The 21,593-nt window shown below is 38.3% G+C and overlaps 1 protein-coding gene across 5 annotated transcripts in view; it reads left to right on the plus strand.

The window, feature by feature from the left end:
* The window catches only part of PLCXD3 (phosphatidylinositol specific phospholipase C X domain containing 3), a 184,602-nt gene that overhangs the window by 101,757 nt on the left and 61,252 nt on the right, over window positions 1–21,593 (plus strand). For 4 of the 5 annotated variants that reach the window (XR_005358530.1, XM_038535221.1, XM_038535219.1 and 1 more), the window contains one exon: window positions 3,853–4,561. Coding sequence is in view for 4 of the 5 variants with exons in the window: in XM_038535221.1 (XP_038391149.1) it covers window positions 3,853–4,561 (709 nt within the window). In the remaining variant the exon portion in view is untranslated. Of the gene's footprint in view, window positions 1–3,852; window positions 4,562–13,970; window positions 14,103–21,593 lie in introns of those variants that run through there. The other variant, XM_038535223.1, reaches the window with a different exon arrangement.

Consider the following 21,593-nt stretch of genomic DNA (forward strand, 5'->3'; position numbering starts at 1 on the left):
CAAGTGTACAACATAGTGACTTAACTGTATGTTATGCTACACTCACCACATACGTAGTAAATTCCAAATTCTTATATTAGGCAATTGGGTCTATAGACCTCAAATCCCTTTGTTAATACAAAAGTTGTTATAGCGTGTATTAACTGCTGCTGTATAACAAATTATCCAAAAACTAAAATAACACACAGTTTCTATGGGTCAGAAATCCAGGCAAGACTTAACTGGATTCTTTGCTTCAGGGTCCCTTACAAGGCTACAAATCAAGATCCTTCTGGGTCAGGATGCACTTCCAAGCTTACCCACCAGCCATTGACAGGATTCAGATCCTTGAGGGCTGTTAGGTTGAAGGCCTGGTTTCCTAGCTTGCTGTTGGCTAGAGGCCATTCCCAATTCTTTGTCACATGGGCTTCTCCAACATGGCATTTTGCTTCATCAATGTCAGTATGGAGAGAGTAGCAAGATGGAAGTCACAGTCTTTGTAATCTAATCTGAGAAGTGGTATCATACCATCATGTTTTTGTTATTAATTTGTTAGAAACAAGTCACCTGATTAGGCCCATACTGGAGGACTGTGGGAAGGGGCAATGAATGCCAGAGGGCAGGGAGTGTTGGAGTCTATTTTAGAAGCATTCCTCAAAAAAAAAAAAAAAAAAAAAAAAAGAAGCATTCCTCAATGAAGGAATGATTTAGCAGACTGAGGAGAAACTAATAAAAAGTTCTGGTTTCAGAGAAATGGAAAAAAATTACCTCTTCTGTTCCATTCACTTATTCAGAGCCAGAGCAAATGAACTTGAATGTGGGTTCATAATGGGAGTAGCCAACTCTCCTCTGAGTAGAGAAGGCAAATCAGACCCAAAATTGTGAGTCTAAGCTCAGAACCAGGGGAGCAACATTAAGTATCAAATTTGAGATAGGAGCTTGGGTTGTAGATAAGAGAATGATAAGAAGTGAGCCCAGGAATACTGGGCCAATGTAGAAGCAAAATATCGGACCAGATAAGGCAGAAAGGTTGAAGATATAGCCAAGAACAAAGACATATGCTTAGCAGTCTTGTGGGACAGGGTTCTGATTTTAAAGAACCAGGGAAGAGCCAGACTTTTCCTCTGTTATTGAAAGGGCATAAAATACTGTTGTGTTTTTGTTTTAAGTTCAAACCAATAGAAAACTTAATGGCGGGATCCCTGGGTGGTGCAGCGGTTTAGCACCTGCCTTTGGTCCAGGGCACGATCGAGGAGGCCCGGGATCGAATCCCACGTCAGGCTCCCGGGATGGAGTCTGCTTCTCCCTCTGCCTGTGTCTCTGCTTCTCTCTCTCTGTCTATCATAAATAAATAAATAAATCTTTAAAAAAAAAAAAAAGAAAACTTAATGGCTTAGTGAAAACGTTGAGTTTGGGGAGGAAGTACTATTCCAAATGAAATCAAAGCCATGAAGATATTCCTTTTTTGGCCAACATTAGATTATGTTTTTTCTCCCCAAATGCAAAGATAGTGTTTTGTATTGATTGATGATTTAATTCTCCTCTCCAAATAATGTTTGCATCTGGTGCATCATTCTGCACCAAATGCTGTGCATGTACTTCAGAGTCATCTAGCTTAGAATAAATATTGGTAGGGGTATGAATGGTTTTTTCTTCTGACGGCTGTTTTTAATTTTTATTTTAACATTACCTTATTTTGATCTTATATTTTCCTGAAATGTCAACAAATAATTTAATCTAGAGACTAATATTATTTTATAGGCTTTTCAAAATTGGTAACTTTCCTAGGCTTTTTTCTTTTTTTTTTTAATTTGCCAGATAGCCACATGACAGAATGGTGAAACTAAATTCATATTGAGAGTAAAGAACCACTCATTTCTGGAAAAAGAAATCTAGTCATATTTGATTCCCTTTCTGCTTACTTTCAATTATGTCTTCTACTAGGTTATAGAGGTAACCGATTATTTTCCTCCCATATTTTTTCACATGCCTTTAAGTCAACTTTAAATTATTTTTAAAAATTTTATTAATTAACCCTTATTTTGAAGGTTTACTTATTCATTTGTACCTATCCTAATCCTAGAACATTTGATTATAGTTCTTCTTAAACTCATCTTTTTCTTTCTTTCTTTCAATATATTCTCTCTGTATATTGATCCACAGTACAGTTTGTTTAGCTTTTTCATTTATATTAGCAATTGGCTGAACAGCCACTAATAAATCAATATGCAGCAACTTAAATCCCTGTTAAAATTTGCCAATGCCAGATCCAAACTGCCAGTTCTGCTTATTCAGAAAGTGCTGACATTTTCTTCCCATACCATGTACTAAAGATAAATAGATCAGACAGTTCCAGATTAAATTAAACATGGCATTTCTGTATTTTGGGGTTACTTTTCATTGTTTAAAAAAAAATCCAATAATTCTGAGGAGTTAGCTGTTCTAAATCTTAAAGGTTATCATTTTTAAGGTATTAAAGTATTTTTCAAAATATTTTCCCTAACAACTTACAGAAGTGTCTGAAGTTCATACTTCTGTGATTCCTCTGGGCTGTTTAATGCTTGACAGAGATAGATGTACAGGGAGAGAGATAGATTGATGTAGCTTTGGAATATAGACAAAGATAAATATTTGCTCCAAAAAGCTTATCAGGCAAAGGCCCTGGGGTGATGGGTGATAAACATAAAGGGGAGTGTTGTATGTCTTGGTTGGGAGGAGTATAAGAACTAGAACAAGATGTGTATTTTTTAGTTTCGAGAGAACTAATCAGGAGTGGGGCAGCATGGCCTGAGGAAGCCTGAATAACGGATAGGAAATGACGACATCTCCCCTTTGTAATGTGTAAAAATTCAGTGTACGTTAATTTCATTTTACCTGTTTGGTAAGTTATGCCCAAGAGTTGAAGGAGACTTTGAAAAATCAAATTAAAACTGAAACCATTTTTGTTCATTGGGTCCAATAATATTTTATATGGCCCTCTATACTTACAGGCAAATCATGCACATGTTCATTGCCACATTTCTGGAGTTCTGATATTTTTAACAGACTAATAATAATAATAATAATAACCATAATTAAATAGGTTGCCCTTGTTCTTCCTAGAAAGAAATTCTTTCAAATTTGGAAGCCATCTCCAAAGAGAGCTTTCACTGTTGAGAGGAAATATTTGTGAAGAAAATAGTCTATTAGTTAATTTTTAAATGCTGTTAGTTTTGTTAACTTGTAAGAAAAATTGTTTATTCAATATTTGAAAAGTACTTGACCTCATCTACCTTCATAGTTGCTCAAACACGGCATCAGGAATGATGTTAAATATATCAACATTGTACTGTCCTCTTATTTATTTCTCCCTTCCTCTATAGGGATCTCTTGTGCTTTCCAAAGTATATGAGGTACCAGTTCATATGCTGATCATCTGCCCTTGAAAAAGTCTCCTTTATTCATTGAAACAAGCTCTCTACTGGTAAAATCAACTCACAGTGAAAGGAAAGAGCAAGATCATAGACAAAGTACTTGGGAACCAGTGAATTCCACTTTATGGACAGTCATTTATGCCACCTACATGGAAAGCCAATGCTAATGCATGCATTAAGTTCTTTGTTTACAGAAGTAAAATATGATCTTTTTTTTTATAATATAGATCAGAAGGGATTTTTAAAATCATTTCATTATCAGTTTGATCTGTTGAAAGCCATGTGTACTATTTAGGCTATAGTAAGGACCTACCTAAGACACAAGATTGAACTAAGTAAATGTTGCTTATCATTTTCTTTTGTTCATTTGAGGGAGAGATATGGACATTGTAAGGAGGAAAGAAATTGGGAAGAGCAAAGGACTGAATTGTAACCGCATTGTGCCTTGTTATTTTTCTAGGATCTCATGATTCCTTCAGCTTCTACATTGATGAAGCCTCACCCGTAGGACCTGAACAGCCAGAAACCGTCCAGAATTTTGTCTCTGTGTTTGGAACTGTAGCCAAAAAGCTGATGCGGAAATGGTTAGCCACTCAAACAATGAACTTTACTGGTCAGCTAGGAGCTGGGATCCGTTATTTTGATCTTCGAATTTCCACCAAGCCCAGAGACCCTGACAATGAACTCTACTTTGCTCATGGTTTGTTCAGTGCCAAAGTCAATGAAGGCCTTGAGGAGATTAATGCATTCCTCACAGATCACCATAAGGAGGTAGTATTCTTGGACTTCAACCATTTTTATGGGATGCAGAAATATCACCATGAAAAACTGGTCCAAATGCTGAAAGACATCTATGGAAACAAGATGTGCCCAGCAATTTTTGCCCAGGAAGTTAGCCTAACGTACCTGTGGGAGAAAGACTATCAAGTGCTAGTCTTCTACCATAGTCCAGTGGCTTTGGAAGTGCCCTTTCTCTGGCCTGGGCAGATGATGCCAGCACCCTGGGCCAACACCACAGACCCAGAAAAACTGATCCAGTTTCTTCAGGCATCCATCACTGAGAGAAGAAAGAAGGGTTCGTTTTTTATATCTCAGGTGGTGCTGACCCCCAAAGCTAGCACTGTGGTCAAAGGAGTGGCCAGTGGCCTCAGAGAAACTATCACAGAAAGGTAAGTGTCCTTAAGATATCAGAGAAAAAAAAAAAAAAAAAAGATATCAGAGAAAAAGCTTAAGGAATTTCACACGAATCCATAGAGCCATTAACTGATAGACCTAAACTTTATACTTATGTATATTAGTTTCCTCGGGCTGCACACAGCATACCACAAACTGGGTGCCTTAAAACAGAAGAAACTTACTGTCTCCCAGCTCCAGAGGCTAGAAGTCTGAAATCAAGGTGTCAGCAAGGTCACCTCCTTCTGATGGTTTTGAGGGAGAATCTTTTCCATGGCTCCCCACTAACTCTGGTGACAGTTGACAATCCTGGGTATTCCTTGGCTTGTAGATGCATCATTCCAGTCTCTGCCTCCATCTTCACATGGTGTTCTCCCCATGTGTCTTTGTTTTCTCTTCTTATAAAGACACCAGTCATATTGGATTAGGGACCACCCTAATGATATCATCTTAACTTAATTATGTCTGCAAGCACCCTACTTCCAAATGGGCCACAGTTATGGGTACAAGGGATTAAGACTTCAACTTTTTTCCTAGAACACAGATCAACATATAGAACCATGTGTTTTGACTCCATGTCCAGATATTTTTTCTTTTTTCTTTTTTTTTTGTATCTTTGTTTTGTTTTATTTTTTTTTTCAGATATCTTTTCATAGCACTCTTTTACACATTTGCATAGCGCTTTATAGATTACAAAGCCTTCTCTCTATTGTTCGCAATAGAGAATATATGTATTTTTTACCTAATTCTATTTGATCTGCACAACCCTGGGAAGTAGATATTGTCTTACAAATAAAAATTGAGGTTCAGAGAAGTGAAATGTTTTGCTTAAGGCCAGTTGGACTATGAACAAGGACACAAAGACCCAAATTCCATTCTTCTCAAGCTATGTTCTATTCCTTACACTATGCCATAAGTAAGAATCACCCTCCAGAGTGTGGGTATTCCATGTGTCAAACCCAGCCATATATGTTGGAGTGGTGATTACTTGTGAGGTATATAATTTGAGCTCTTTCCCATGAGTGTGATACAATGTCTAGAATTGTATGCATTATTTATTCTTTTGAGTTAAAGTATTAAACAATGCAAATATTGTCTGAAGAGAAAATGTAACTCTTATCATATGTTTATCTTTAACTTTAATTGATATTTTTAATTATGGTAAGGAGATAGAGCACACATGTTTTGCTCAAGGTCATTGTAGGGAAAGACCAGAAGATGAGAAAAGATGAGATGAATTGGTATGGATGGCTTCATAGCACAGCATGTAGAGTACGGAATGGCAGGAGATAGGTTTGCAGTGAGACAGGAACAGATTTGCAAGAAAGCCTTTAGCCAGGCTAAAGAAAGGATTTCATCTTGTGGGGAACTAGTGGCATAGGAGCTTGACCAGATAGATACATGGTGTAGCATGGAGGCAGAGGATTGGAGAGAAGGGACAATGAAGAGGTGCTTGGAATGGTTTTGGCACAGTAATGCAAACCAGAGGAAGGGAGAAAACACAGAAGGGAATGGTATGCCACGGCAAAAATTAGGATTGTTTGATAACAATTTACCTCTGTGGTCTGAATGGAGAAAAGAGTTGGAGATAAAGTTTCCTCTTGAGAAGTAGAATGAGTGATGCAGACATTTGTGGAATCAGGAAACAAAGGCACAGGGACTTAGAAGGTGGGGAAGCTATAGTCAGGTCTATGGATCCAGTAGATGTGTCCAACTGGTCATTGGGAATATAAGCCAACTCAAGTAGCAGTTATTGTCATTTTCTGGCAGTGAAAGCCACACGCCATTGGAGTTGAAGGGTTCCTCCATACAGAGTTAAAATGATACTGATAATTTAAAATTGATTTTTAGAATTGTCTGTAAGTACAAATATTCTGGCCTGGGATATCTTACCACAATGACATCTATATCATTTTAACCCCATCCTCAAGTCTCCTGGCTGAAACGTCTCTTCCACCTCCTTCTTCTGGTATTTTTTTTCATCTCTTTTCTTACCCTACCCCCACATTGTCTTGGAGATTCCATATTCTCCTTTAGATTATTATGCTAAATTATTTACCTCTCTTCTGGCCCTAAGGCTCAGTTAGTCCCATCAAAGTATTCATCAGACCTAGAAGGCTTTCTATTTAATAGGACCACATTCTACAAAAGGTCATTGTTTTGGTAAATAACTTATCACCTCTCTTACACCCTTAAAAATGAGGGAGTTATAGTATATATACATAAAAATGTGTGTTCTCCACCATACCCCACAAAGGCCTCAGATTTTGAGGAATCCCTGAGAACCCATAGAAGTGGGGAAGAGACAGGAGGGGTCTGAGAATCAGCCAATCCAAATATTCTTTATTCTCACTACATCTTTAATGAAGGAAGCTTCCATTTCTAAATTTTACACATTGGGCATTAAAGGAGCCTTCCCATAGCCTTCCAGCTCTACCTTCTGTTGCCTAGTTCTATATTTAGGAAAAACACTTTTCCATATAATATTCCTGCTTTGGATTGGCCAAGAGCCATACCCAGATTTTACCTGTGTAGGGAATAGCCTTTGGGTAGTTGAGAAGAAAAATCTACTCGAGGAATAGATGACTTTCATTTTTCTCTCTTAAGGCATTTGAAGCAGCTAGGTCTTTGCACATTTTAAGCTGAACTGCTTTTTGGTTACTTATGCTATATAGTACAGTATTAGTAAAGTAGCATTTGTGAGTAAAAGATCAAATCAGATAGTGCTGAAAATTATATATCTACACAACTCTCAAAAGATTCACAATCTTTAGCATACAAAAGGCACTAACAAGCATTTTAGTGAAGAATCCTATTTAAATTGAACGAATGCAATATTGTACAAGCACTTAATTTTTTTTTTCAGATACCACTTATTAACAGCCCAATGGAATTCATTTTGAAAAAGTGTCCTCAGTCATCTGCTCTAATTCAGAACTTTTTACTTGCTTCTGACTTACTTATCTGGAATAATAGAATTGTGTCATTGAAAAGAGAAAGAGAAGTTGAGGGGGCACAGGGGTGGGAGGAAAAAATTTAAAAAGTTGAAGACACAATAGGTAGAATCAACACTTTTTTTCTCTCTAGGATTATGCAAATTACTTGCAAATGATTTGCAAATATATCTGAACCTGGCCAGATGACAGAGTTTCCCTCAGAAGTTCTAGAAAGACCTCCTTGTAAACAAATTGCAATGCCTATATTCTGCATATAGTGTTCTTGTGGAACTCGGGTTTTGTTTTGATTTGATTTGACATATTTCAGCCTTCTGAGTAAGGGTTATAGGAGAAGGTCATTGGATAGTGCCTTGCAAAGATAATTGACTTACCTCTGAAAGAGTCGGTGAAAGAACATTTGATTCCCCAAGGACCTATTGCTTCTCTTTCTCATCAAATGATAAAGCCCACAAAGATGACTTTCTACCATTTTCCTCTTGCTATGTGCACAAAGCTACTCATTCAGAAAGGCCTATATTAGCACCAGAAGATATAATGAGACTCTCCTTTGCCACCAAAGGAGAAGTCACTAGGTGATTTTAAGACCTCTCTGGGCCTTAAGTATTTTTAACTGCAAAATTCGGAGTTTGAACTAGACTATCTCCAAGATACTTTCCAGTTCTAAAATCCTACAGTTCTAAGATCCTGTATTTGACTAGTTTCTCTATAATTTTTTATTATGCTTAATATTTGTGCTAACAAAACTGTGAGCACGTGCATTTAGAAAACAGTGTTTGAAGGTATGAGTGGATTTCAGGGAAACCAAAGCCAGCCTGGATTCAGGTAGTGTAGCTTTCAATCTGGTCACTGGTTCCAAATACTGCAGATGCATTTTTCACGTTTCAGCAATGCCAAAAGACACAGATTTTTATTTCTTAAAGACCTATTTTTAATTTATTTCTCAAACACGAGCTTTTGCACCTCACCCCCACGGAATTCACACATTCTTAAAAAGAAGGTGTGCAACTTGAGTTGAGTCCTTTCCTAATTTGTGGAGGTTTATTAAATTATAGGTTTTGTTAGTTTAAAAAAAAAAATCAGACCACCTGTCAGAATATTCAAGGAACAATGCATCTTGGCAAGTCAATTGGTGCTGAATTAATTTAGATAATGTTTATACAGGCCAACAATTTAGGTGATGAAAATGATGACTATCATCATCATCATCATCATCATCATCATCATCATCATCTATTTTAAGTGTTCCATGTCTGTTTAATACAGTGCTAACTACCTGGCCCATTTTCTCTCATCATCACAGTCATTGCCTTAAGGATAAGGTTAGAATTTTCAGGGTGTAATGGGTTGTTGGTTGGTTGTTAATAAGCACCAATATGACCCAGCTGGGAAAATGTAGGCAGTTAGATTTGTTGAGCCCACATCATGTGCCAGGCACAGTAGGAAGTGCTTTATGTGAATCGTATCCATTTAATCCTCCCTCCAATAAGGTAGGTATTATTAGATCCATTAGAGATGAAGAACTGAAGAAATGTCTAGTACTCTGCTTAAAATTCTTATATTAATTGAGCAAAATCAGGATTATTTTGGGGTTTGTTTGACCAAGTTCTATCCTTACTCCTGCAAACTAGGTAAAATTCACATTTCTTAGCAGTGGATACATATAACATATAATATGTTATCTGTCCTCTTGGAGGACAGAGTCAGGTTCAGAGGTCAAGTTTGCCACAGTTTGGGTGGGCAAGGCTACAGATGTGAAGTTGTGGCTCTTCCTCAATAAAGCAAACCCAGGTAGAATGCTGTCATGGGGGCCCTTACAGAAGCACCACTGAGGAATAATAGAAAGGAAAGGAACTTAAAGGTGACTCAGCTTAATCCTCTAGCCTTGTGCCTACTGCTTATTGGACTATTTCCACTGAGTAAAGAAATTGAGGCCAGAGGAATGCTATGATTGCCCAAAGTAACAGAGGTAACTGACCGCAAAGATGGGATTAGAATCCAGGTCTCTCAGTTTATAGGCTGAATTCTATCCTCTATACCTTCGGGAGGGGTGAGCACAGAGGATGGATAGGAAACTGGAGAGGGCCAGAGGACATCCGGCCCTCTAGGCTTTGAACCACTAGGCTGCAGGGATCAACATGGAAGGACAAGCTGGCTCTCAGTCTGCACTGCATGCAACATAACAAGCTGCCCTAGAACCTTGCCTGGAGGAGTCAGAGGTCAGGGCTGGAGATGGGCCATGGATTTTGTGCAGGGCTGGCCTTCCCTGGGCTTTCAACCTCACAAATACAATAAGCTCTAATATTGCCATCTAATGGGGACATACCCCAGTTCACAACCACACTTCAAACAGCACACCTGCTACTCAATTTACCCTGTCACTGCCTGGACCCAGCAGGTCTGGGGAGTTGTTCATCTGCAACACCAGTTCTCTTAGGAGCTTTAGGGAACTCGTGAAGGATGGAGATTCACAATGGTTCAAAGGCAGCTCAGGGTGACATGAGAGAGCACCAGTCTCCATGAAGAGTAACTTTCTGGCTCTGCTCCCTGGGATGTGTCCCTAGATAAGTCAGTGTACCAGTAGAACAGCTGATATTGGATCAGTCTGTTCAGTGAAGAGAAAGCCGCCTCCCCAGGTTACATATGCCTACAGAGAAAAAATATCAAGGACCTATGGAAAATTGGTATTAGAATAACCATTGTTTGTGAGATGCTTCCATCATAAGATTTCATGTCTTCAATATGTACTTACTGGAAGCCTCATTTGTTCAACAGGTATTATTCTCAAATTCTAATTTAAGAAACTGAAGGTCAGAAAAACTGACCTTCAATTCAGAATCTAGGTCTTTTGAACCACTAGAAAGAGGAGCCTGGTTTGTAAATCAGAAGGAAGCTCCAGAAAGCAGCCTTTTTTGAGCACAAGGCTTGGCAAATGGAGAGGCTTGTACTTTTGGAGAGTTTGTCCAAATACGAATTTCTGGGTGTTGCCCCACGGACTCTGATTCATGAGTCTGTGGCTCACAGTTTTAAACTTCTTTTTTCCCCCCAAGATTTTATATACAAGTTAGTTAACATATAGTATAGTATTAGTTTCAGGAGTAGAATTTAGTGATTCATCACTTAGATATAAATACCCAGTGGTCATCACAAATGCCCTCCTAAATACCCATCCCCCACCCTTCCCCCTCCAGAGCAAACCTCAGTTTGTTCTCTGTAGTCAAGAGTCTCTTATGGTATGCCTCTCTCTCTGTTTTTGTTTTATTTAAGTTTTCTTTCTCTTCCCCTGTATTCATCTGTTTTATTTCTTAAATTCCACATGTGAGTGAGATCGTATAGTATTTGTCTTTCTTTGACTGAGTTACTTCGCTTAGCATAATACACTCAAGCACTATCCGCATCATTGCAAATGGCAAGATTTCATTCTTTTGATGGCTGAATAATATTCCATTGTCTGTATATATCACCTCTTCTTTATCCATTCACCAGTTGATGGACACTTGGGCTCTTTCCATAATCTGGCTATTGTGGACAATCCTGTTATGGGGGCACATGCACCCCAGCGTTTACAGGAGCACTATCAGAGTTTTAAATTTCTAATGGACTCCAAGTGGGCCCTTCTTTGAGTAGCATTGCTCCTCTTGCCAGCAAGCTGCACCTCCACATCCCTCCCTCCCAGCAACAGATAAACTTAGTTTTTGGAAACCTGAAAAGGGTTAAGATTTATCAGTCCCCTTCCAAAATCAGGTTCAGGTAGTTCTTCCTTAAATCTAAGCCATGATCTCTCTACCCCCAGACCCTGCCAGATTTGTTCTATCACTAAAGCAGAGCTGCCCATCGCTGATTTCCAAAAGATGATTCTCTGCTCTTCTCTCTCATGCTTCTTCTCTCCCATGTCACATAGCTCCACCCTAGGTTTATTGTGCTGCAGGAGCATGAGCAAGGCTTTGGGGACCGAAGCCTTCCTTCCCCTGGGCTCAAAAGCACATACCTTTGCAAGAAGCCTTAGTAACTTTGAGACTCATGTCTTCTACCAAAACCAATTAATATTGCAGCACTTTGCAACCCAGTGGCCTCCTAGTCCTGATTTCAAACAGTAAAAAAGAAGATTCTGTAACAACTTCCAACCATGAGGCCATGTGACACGAGAGCAACTTCAGCCTGGGTCCTGCTGGGGTATGGCAGGAGGGAGGGCTGTCTGTTACTCTCTCTGTTTTAACAACTTTTGACCCAAGAACTTTTAAATAAGGAGTACACATAAAAGCTCTCTCTCTCCCTCATTCTGTTGATGTTGTATGATTAAAGTACAGGTGAATACAGGCAGGCACCTTTCATTATTTGTGTCAGAACAGTCAAAGACGAGAGAGAATGCCAAGCTGTTGGGAAGTCCGATGCTCATTCAGTGCCTGATGAGGGTGTGTGTGTGTGTGTATGTGAGAGAGAGAGAGGAAGGGAGCGTGAGTATGTGTAAGGGAGAGAGAGAGGGTGTATGTGTGCAGGTATATGTGTGTGTGTGAGAGAGAGAGGTAGTGTGTGTGGGAGACAGGGAGGAAAAATACATATACTTTTCTAAAAAGCGTGGCATAGGATAGAGGTTCACCCACTTTAGTCTCACTGTATCTCAGTTTCCTTCTGGGGAATTGCTGGAAAGATTGAGTTTATCATCTGAAAAGGAACTAGCCTAGTATGTAGTGGGACTCACAAAAAGCAGATAAGTTGACGGTGGACAGAGTAAAGAAGGAGGGTCCAGGCAGCAGGAGTGTTTAGTCAACAAGTTATGGCACAAAAATTTGTAGACCTCAGCCAGCAACTAGGGGGATAGGGAGGCTTATTTGGGATTTGAAATGGACCATAACATGTACTGTCAGTAGATGAGCCCGTAAGTGGTGTCAAAGTAAAGTACTTTACTCGAAGTAAAGCACCAGATCTGATCAGCACAGGGTACTGAGATACAAGGACAAGGACTTAAGGCCAGCTCTGCCTTCTTGCCCTGGGCACGCAGGGCTCCCGATGTGGAGCTCAAGTCTACTCCGCTGAAAGCTCATCTAAGGGAAACAGCTATACTCTGGAGAGACCTTATTTAAGACCGGGGGAAGAGGAAATTGCCAAATCACTAGACCCAAATATATAGTTGAGCATGCTGAGCTTACTTGCTGCAGCAAAGGAGAACACGCACCATTGGGAACCATGAGACACCCCAGGGAGAGACTGTTGTTAGGAGGTACTTCTAAGCCCCATATATTTGGGGCTTAGGCTGAGTGGCTGGGGAGAGGGTTTAAGGAAGCAGAGGTCCCCTCTAGATTGGATGCTGTTAGAAAGCAAGGGTAATTTTATAAATGGTACCACCCTAAGTCTTATCTCTAGGGCCAGAGTGAGGATAAACTATAATTGGTAAAAGAGTTGCAGTTGCATTTATTTCAGTGTAGAGAGGTAGATGTTTTGTTACTTAATGGGTGATCTTGTTTTTGTGCTTAGACAAAATTACAAAGTATTTTTTTACATCTCACTGCCTCATGAGCTCGAGTAACCTTGTCTGAGACTGGTATTCTGGGAAAGTAATATGGCCTAGTTATGAGTGTCAGGCCAGCTTCCTAACATCAGGGGTTGCTTTTAAATTTCTTTTCACCCTTTTCAGGTGCAATGCAAGGAAAAAATATCACTTATTTCCATTTGCTTTGAAAGCCTCTGGTGTGAATTAGACTTTCCCGTGCTCTTTCTTTGTTGTTACTTTTCTCACTGAAACAAATGTGGGCTGTATCTATGCGGAAGCCCAGACCATTTCGATAATGAAGTCAATCAAAGAGTTGGTGATACCTTTGCTTGTCTACTGAAAATGCAAACTCTTCGCATTGAGCCATATTGACAACCAACTTGGTATTCTTTCCCTGCAGTCTTAAGTTTCTGCCTGTCTCATTGGGCAAGGGTTGGAATCCCAGGTGGTAGATGCCAAAGAGGTTGGGGGTGAGAAAGAAATGTGAGAACACAGCATTTTGAAAAGGGAATTGCTGGCTCTTTAATATTTGTGAACATTCCAACTTCCTTCCCAAAATTTCACAACTTATTCAGGGCACAAAGAGGCAGGAGGTGAGAGTCAACTGTCACATTTACAGTTGAACTATTTTCTTGCCCTTTTTGGCAGGGGGAGGCATATTTGTCTTGGCCTTGTTTGGATGGGTCCCCCCGAAGGCTTATTTGTGTTGACTATACATGGTAGACACAGCTTTGGGTGACTGATCTACTCATTACCAAGGGTACTCCAACAAGTAGGAATACTTATTTAAGTGAGATGTATAAGCTAAATCCTCTTTGTCAAAGGATAAAAGAATGAGTTACTTTATCTGCACCCCACCTAACAAATTGTTACATAAATCTCAAATAAGTTACTAACACTACTCTAGGCAATGACATTGCAGCTTTTAATCTATCACACTGTTGATAAAATATTTTCTTCCAGAATGTTTTTCAATACAAGAACAACAATTTAAAGAGCTGGAATTTCCTTAGACTCTCTGGCTTTGGCATTTCAGAAGAAAATACTACTTCCATCAACTGCAGACTAAACTTGGCTTCATAGTATAGAGCACAAATCTTCCGGCTCTTGATCTGTATGTCTGAGATTGTAGCCTTGCTAATTAACTTATTTTAAAGTATTAAAAATAATTAGACAAGAATAGATAAAAACTTGCTTGTCATAATTAATTTTTTTTTTCAGAAATCACAAGTATGGCTTGCATTTTTGCTTTAAACTATTCCTTCCTCCCACCCCCTCATCACTTATTTCCCTGTGGTCTCAGCTGTTAAAAGAAAAGAAGCTTATGAGTTGTTTCTGGAGCTGTGACATCCTTTCTTGAAGGAGTGGTATGTGGCAGTGAGACAGTAATGTGTGATTTCATTAGTGAATGCTAAAAGCACAGGCTGCCCTTTAAAAATGTATGGGATATTTGGCCAATTCAAGACTGAGTGAATTCACCATGTAGCTGCCTCTTATCTGTATACTAAGCAGAAAAGCTATTGCCAACATCACTTAACTAAGGTTCGAAAATGAACCAGTCAGGAGAATAAGTAACACAATTACAAGTTACTCATGAATGTACATTTTTAAGATTTTTTTAATTCATTTTTGAAGAGTTTAATTTAGATAGCCTGTTTCTCCAAATAAAATAATTGTAAGAAGTAGTTTGTAGTGAGTCGATTGTGGGGAAACTTGGTTAGACCATTCAGTCTAAGTTCAATCTGCTAACAGACACCATATGCTTATTTGGGGGAGGTATGATGAATCTATAGCTAAAGAATAACCTGGAAACTTAGTTTTATTCCCGTCTTGGTTTTACATTTACTGGTTAGCTGTTGAAGGTTTATTTAATGAATTTGACTCTTACTGCCATTCATAAGCAGGTTGCCATGTGCATTACTACCTGGTTTGATAGAACAGAAGGAGAATTTCACACCTTTGTACATACACACATCATTGCCACTGTATGCTTACACTTACCCATGTGTCTAAGCAGCCCCCAAACAGGATATGGCCAAGGACTCTTCTATCTGATCAAGACTTAGAGCCTCCTTAACGCCATAAACATGAATGGGGACATTTTGATGTCTCCATGACACGGGCTATGCAATTAAAGTCTTATTCAATGGTCCACCATTTTCTGCTCCAACTAGCATCAGGTAGCCAGCTTTAGATTGAAAACATGGTGTGTATGTGTGTGTGTGTGTGTGTGTTGAAACTGGTAAGAAAGGCTCCCCCCCCTTTTTTTTAAATTTTATTTATTCATGAGAGACACACAGAGAGAGAATCAGAGACATAGGCAGAGGGAGAAGCAGGCTCCATGCAGGGAGCCTGATGTGGGACTCGATCCCAGGACTCCAGGATCACTCCCTGAGCTGAAGGCAGATGCCCAACCGCTGAGCCACCCAGGTGTCCCTAAACCTTACATTTTCTTTAGTGTTTTTCTTGAGGTACTTCTTTGGCAGTTTAGTTAGGGGAAAAAAAATTCCTGTCCCAACATTGCATAGCTTATATTTGTGATATTTTGAGGTTTTTCTGTCTATGACTCTTGCTAAAAATTCAAATAGAATATAGCTGTGGTGGGATAGAGAGCAGAAGGAAACAGTATAATCTACTTAGTGAATAGGATGTTTTTTATGCTGTGGATTTAGAGAATTTTAATTCCTATTTTTCAGAGTGGACCAAAATAGTTTTTCCCAGAGTCTCAGTTCAAGAATTCATCTGTTCTTTGAATCAGGCAGTCACTCAACCAACAAGAACATATTAAGACCATGCTGTGGGCTTGGAGTACAGATAAAAGAGGCATGGTATAGTATTTTAAAAAATAGTGCCTCCTGATCCTTGGATTACAGGGCAATCATTTTGGAATTTGAGGTTTATATAAGAAGCAGAACTAGAGAATGGCACATGACAGAATTTGCAACTGAATACTGACATTTTGGCCTGTAGATTTCATATGCCATAGGAGCTCAAAAGAAGAAAAGATGACTAACGTGACTTACCTAATATCTCAGGACAATAATACACTAGTGTTTCCTGCCCTTTATCTTTCCCCTAAATATTATAATACACTTAAATATCAAAAGCATATCTACTTTCTTTACTCAAATGTGATCTACTTTTGCCAATCGTTGCCAGTATTCGTTGTCTAATCGTTGACCATTGACAATGGTAAAAAGCATCTTTTCTAAGGTAGAAAATTTTGCTTGGTTTTGGGAACATTTCCAGACAATAAGGTTCAGACTAGGCCAACAAGTGAGAGTTCCATGATGTTCTGAAAGACCCAGTCACAGAATTCAACACTTTGTGTTGTCGATTGGTGTTAGTGATGACTGTTTTTGAGAGAAGGGAAGACAAAACCACTATGGGAAAGGATTTTTTTTTTGACCACAAAATTTAGCAAGTCCCCTGAGAAAGTTCAGTAACTATACATTATATATCTTATTTTAAAAATTTGAGGTAGAAAAATATGCTTTTATGCTTGACATTCTGTCCTGCCCACTGTATGTGCCAAGATATATTCCTTTGTTATCAGAAGCACATATCAATGAAGTACATTCCTTCACTTATTGAATTAACTTGACAAGGGAGCAGCCTTTGGAACCCCGAAAAGACAGCTGAGAAGCAACTTTTGACAAATATGGTTGGTCTTTGCACTATTTTTTCCTCTCTTCCTTCTCAGCTTTGCAGTGAAAAGGGACAATTTTATAGCAACTTGGCAAAACGGTAGTGCAGGAAGTCCCAGCTGTTCTTGCCCCAGCTGCCTGCAAGATCTAATAACATAGGGTGGGAATAGCACATCTCCCAGAAGAGTGCACACATTTTAGGTTGCTTTAATTTTCCTGCCAATTAGACTTTTAAGATGCCAAATGTATCTCCAGGCAACCTCTGTGACAATTTAGTACCCTTTGGTAAAGGAGCCCAAGGCAAAGAAAGATTTTCAAGTGGCAAATAGCAGAGAAAACATTTACTCTTTCGTCACCAAAGAAAGCTCATGTATGTACTTGTGGAGATCTGAGGACACAGGGATATTAACACTAGCAGTATTGAAGGCTGCTAAAGAGCCTGGGACTCAGAATTCTCAGTCAAGGGCAGCATATCTTAACTCAGCTGAATTGACATTTTAGACAGGGTAATTCTTTGTTGGGAGGGACTGACTGTCCTGTGCATTGTATGATGTTCAACAGCATCCCTAGCCTCTACCACAGGACTCTACCTTGCCCCCCCAGTCAGAACAGGCTAAAATGTCTCCAGATATTGCCAAATACCACCCCCACCCAGTGTGTGTGTGTGTGTGTGTGTATGTGTGCACGAAAATTCTCTCTAGTTGAAAACCACTGGCCTACAACAGCCACTGCACACACAAAAAAAATCTGTGACAGTTATTTTTCCTGGAGCTCAATTCCTTTCCTTGTTAAACAAATGATACCAACTGCTCAGGGATTAGGGAAACATAAAATATTTAGTTATAGGACTTGTGTTTTTTTTTTTTTTTTTTTTTGTCTAAATGACTATGCCAAAATTTATACATTTTCAGTGTCTGCTGCCTTCAGATTAGTCACCTTGGGAATTTACTTATCCATCCAAGTGATACTGAAGCAATTTTAAGACTAGAGTTAGTGGGGGTAAAGCTTCTTCTTTTCAGGGTGAGTAGGTTCTTGAAACAACCTAACCTCAGCCAAGTTTAGTAAATAAGGTGGGTGAGTGAAGCTGATGAATGCTGTTTGGAGTCAAAATCCAAGTGGTACAATAATGAGATGGATTTTTCTTATGTGCCTCATGAACATACTCTGAAGGCAATTTCAATAGAGGAGTTATAAAAAGACTTTGAGTCATCCTACCATTGATGGGATAAGTGAACAATCATCTCCACAGGTAACAATTCTGAATGATAGCTCACTTTCAGCTTGTAAGTTTTGGGATGTGTGTTATAAAAAGAACATCCCACGTCTTTAGAGTCATACCTCATAGAATAAAGTAGTATAAGAGAAAATATTCTTGATTCTTGAAAATAATGTCTGTCTCTAAATATGTTTATTATTATTTGTATTATGTCAATTAAACCATAGATATTTACAGAACATTTACTGAGTCTGTCCTAAGTGCCTGTCTTTCAGAATCACTAATATATAGTCCCTGGTCCTCAAGGGGGTACTTTCTAGTGGAGAGATATATTCATGAACAGTTTATTTCAACAGTGTGGTAAGTGCCAAGATAAATCAGAAGCAGATGTTGACTGATTTCTGAACCCAGCACTGCCATTTACTAACTAATTATGTAAACTGGAGGAAGTTAATTTCATCTGCCTTCAGGTTCCTGATCTTATAAAGTAAATACTAGTTTTGTCCCCTCTTCTGGGATCAATATTCTAATTCTCTGGTAATAGTGACAATTTCCAAGGGCATATGTATTACAATGTTTGGTAGGGGAAATATAATCATATGGTATCTAAATACTAACCTTTAGTTTCATTTGAATTATTACCAAAACAAGAAGAAATGGCCAATTAAATAAATGTTCATGAACACCACCTCTTGAGAAACCTGACCTGTTACTGGTAGTTCATTATTAAAGAGTATTTGTAAAGCAAATGAATTCTGCTGACTTTATTTTTCCTGGACTATGTAGTGTTATAATGAGTTTATGTAGCATTGGTTGACCAGAAGGTCAAACAGTGGAAAGTGGCAAAGTAAAGTGGAAAGTAAAGTGCTTATCTTTAAAAACTAACTAGTAAATCCTTTGTTACTCAAATCAATGCACTGTTAGAAAAAAAAATAGTGACATCCATAAACCTAGGTTCAACTTTATGAGTTTAAGGGTGTTGGTTTTTGACCTCAACCTTCTCAACTGTAAGATGAAGTAATTGGAATGAGAAGTTATATTTTTGAATAACTATAGTAGATATGTCTATTCTCATTTTAAACCTCCTAATGTTGAATGATACCGATATTTTCATTTCTGTTTTATATGTGGAAAAAGGAAGCTTAGCAAAGTAAACCAACTCACCCAGCCTTACACAGCATCTATGTCAGAGCTGGATATAAACATATGTCTGCTTGATTTCAGAGTCTGTGTTTCTTTTTTAAGCCCCTACACATCACTCCACATTCTAAATTGTTTCTGATTGAGTTCTTAAATTGTATGATTTTTTTTTCACAAGTAACCCAAAGCAGTAATATGGAAGTACCATATTTACCAACAAGTGCAAAATGAAAGAGAAGAAAATGTTTCCATCTACTTCCAAAATCAGGAATTTTAAGTAACAAACAACTTAAAAGTCCTGTCAGAAGAGTAGCTTTTTCCAGTATGTTAAAATGGCTTCTGATAAGTGTCATTGATTCTTATCCAGAATACTTTAAATTTCCAATGCTTCAGGGATAGAGGAAAGGCAATCCAATTTTCAGATTATCTCCTTTGGCTAGTGTACTAACTGACGTGCTAACATAAAAATAAGTGTGGGATTCTGTTTGATGGCCTGCTCAACAAACAGCCACTTCCATCTCTAGTTTTAAACTTTCATTTGTGAGGAGCCTTGGTGATTCAAAGGTTTGTGTATTACAGTTGTGATAGTTCAAGATTAAAACAGTCAATTAAGTGAAATATCCCTTTTAACTATAATCATTTTTTTTAGGTTGTAGATTTAAAAATAAAGTTGCAGTGAATTATAGAGCTAAGGATTAGCAAGAGCCCTCTGCTTTGGCTTCCAACAGAGTGGCCAAATAGTCTATCCATTCATTTCTTTATTCCTTCCTTTATTCTCATCCAAGGAGGGAGTGAGGTAGATTCTCTTGTTCATTCTATTAGGCATCTTGTTTAAGTTTCCCGTATAGTAGCTTAGAGAATTCACTCTGGACACAGATCTCATCTTGACTCTGCCACTTTCCATGTGTGATCTTGGGCAAGTTTTTAAAACTCTCACCCTCATTTCCTCCTCCATAAGATAGAAGCATAAATACACCTGTATCGAAAGCCTACTATAGAGCATAAACATGGTAATTATGCAATGTGTTCACCTCAGAGCCTGGCACATAGTGAGAGAGAAATAAATGTTGGCTATTATTATTATTATTATTATTATTATTAACAACAACAGTTTTATAAGGACACTCAATCTGCTGAATTAAAAAAGTAAGTAATTCTCTTTGAGAACCTAGTTTCCTATGAAGAGATTTCATTATTGAGATTAATTAAGTTGACTTTAAATAGAACCTTATTGAAATAGAGCTTATTATTGTGATTTGGATTTTCCAGTAGATATGATACATAGGGCAATTCCATACACTAAGTGTCAGATTTTATATTGTCATCTTGCAGCATGTATCTTGGGGTTTTGTTTTTCTCTAACACTCATATTACAGATTTCTATTATGTTTCTCATTTTTATTTTCTTATATAATCATTTTTAAAACTAAACTTAAATCTTTTACAGTGATTCTGTACATCAGAATTATCAGTGTAATTACCATCAGACTTTATAATCTACATGTGTTCAAACCCCTTCTCTGGAGATTCTGCAAAGAGCCTGGATCTCAGTGTCTTTTTGGTGTTGGGTCAGGTTTGGGAACCACTGATTGACAGTACCATGAGCTCCTCAAAGATAAGGACCACCCCTTTTCAGTTTTGTATCCCCTAAAATGGCTTATAATAGCTATTAAATATTTTCTGGAGTTTTGGAAGTCAGATATCATAGAAGATAATGAAAGAAAAATTGAGTTACATATTCCAAAGAAACCAAGCCTTGCAAGTTTTTAGAAGTGAATTAATATGTAACAAATTCATAGTTGACCAAAACCACCTAAAGTTATTACAATAACAATTTTTAATTGATGTCATTATTTTCTAAAATTCAATATGTAGTAGTATTCTGATATCTATATTGGTTTATACCAAGGAGTAAAGACTAGCCACAATTAACAAATAGCTTAAATACCTGTCCTTCAGTGATCTATTGACAGGTTGGGCTGGCTAGATAATGTTGACAAGGAATTGTTCTGAGAAACACATATCGTTGCCATTAATCACATTTCCATCACATAAATAGGTCAACCAATGCAGCAGATTCTGTTGCAAGTAAGCATATATCCATCTCAGGGTGAGGTCAAGCATGTCTGCACACACATGGTTGTTATGGTAAAACTGAAAATAATTCATTCCGTCTCTTCTAGGATCTCATCACCCTTGGTGATAATTTGATGTGAATGGGTAATTGTGCAGCTAATTCTGGGAGCTAATGGTGGCCCCTGGGATGTATAAGTTTTCCACACCCTTAGGCTGCCCTCCCTGTTTGCCATGTAGCTCTCAAAAACATCATGTGACCCTCCAGATGTTATGGCTTAGTGAGCCTTCCTCACTTTGGCCCCATCAGCAGAAAGACAGGGAGGGAGAAAGATTCCTTCTATGTCTGGGTGTCGCTTCCTCACAAAGTTTTGGAAAGGGTTCATAGCATGTGATCCAGAATATATTAATATCAGAAAGACATGATACTCTATAAACTGGATTAAAGTGAGAGGCCATTTTTTAACAGTGATCCACAGAGTTTGATAATTGTTGATACCCCCAATAATA

This window comes from Canis lupus, chromosome 4, assembly GCF_011100685.1.
Source record: "Canis lupus familiaris isolate Mischka breed German Shepherd chromosome 4, alternate assembly UU_Cfam_GSD_1.0, whole genome shotgun sequence".
In the NCBI taxonomy this organism is placed as follows: Eukaryota; Metazoa; Chordata; class Mammalia; order Carnivora; family Canidae; genus Canis; species Canis lupus.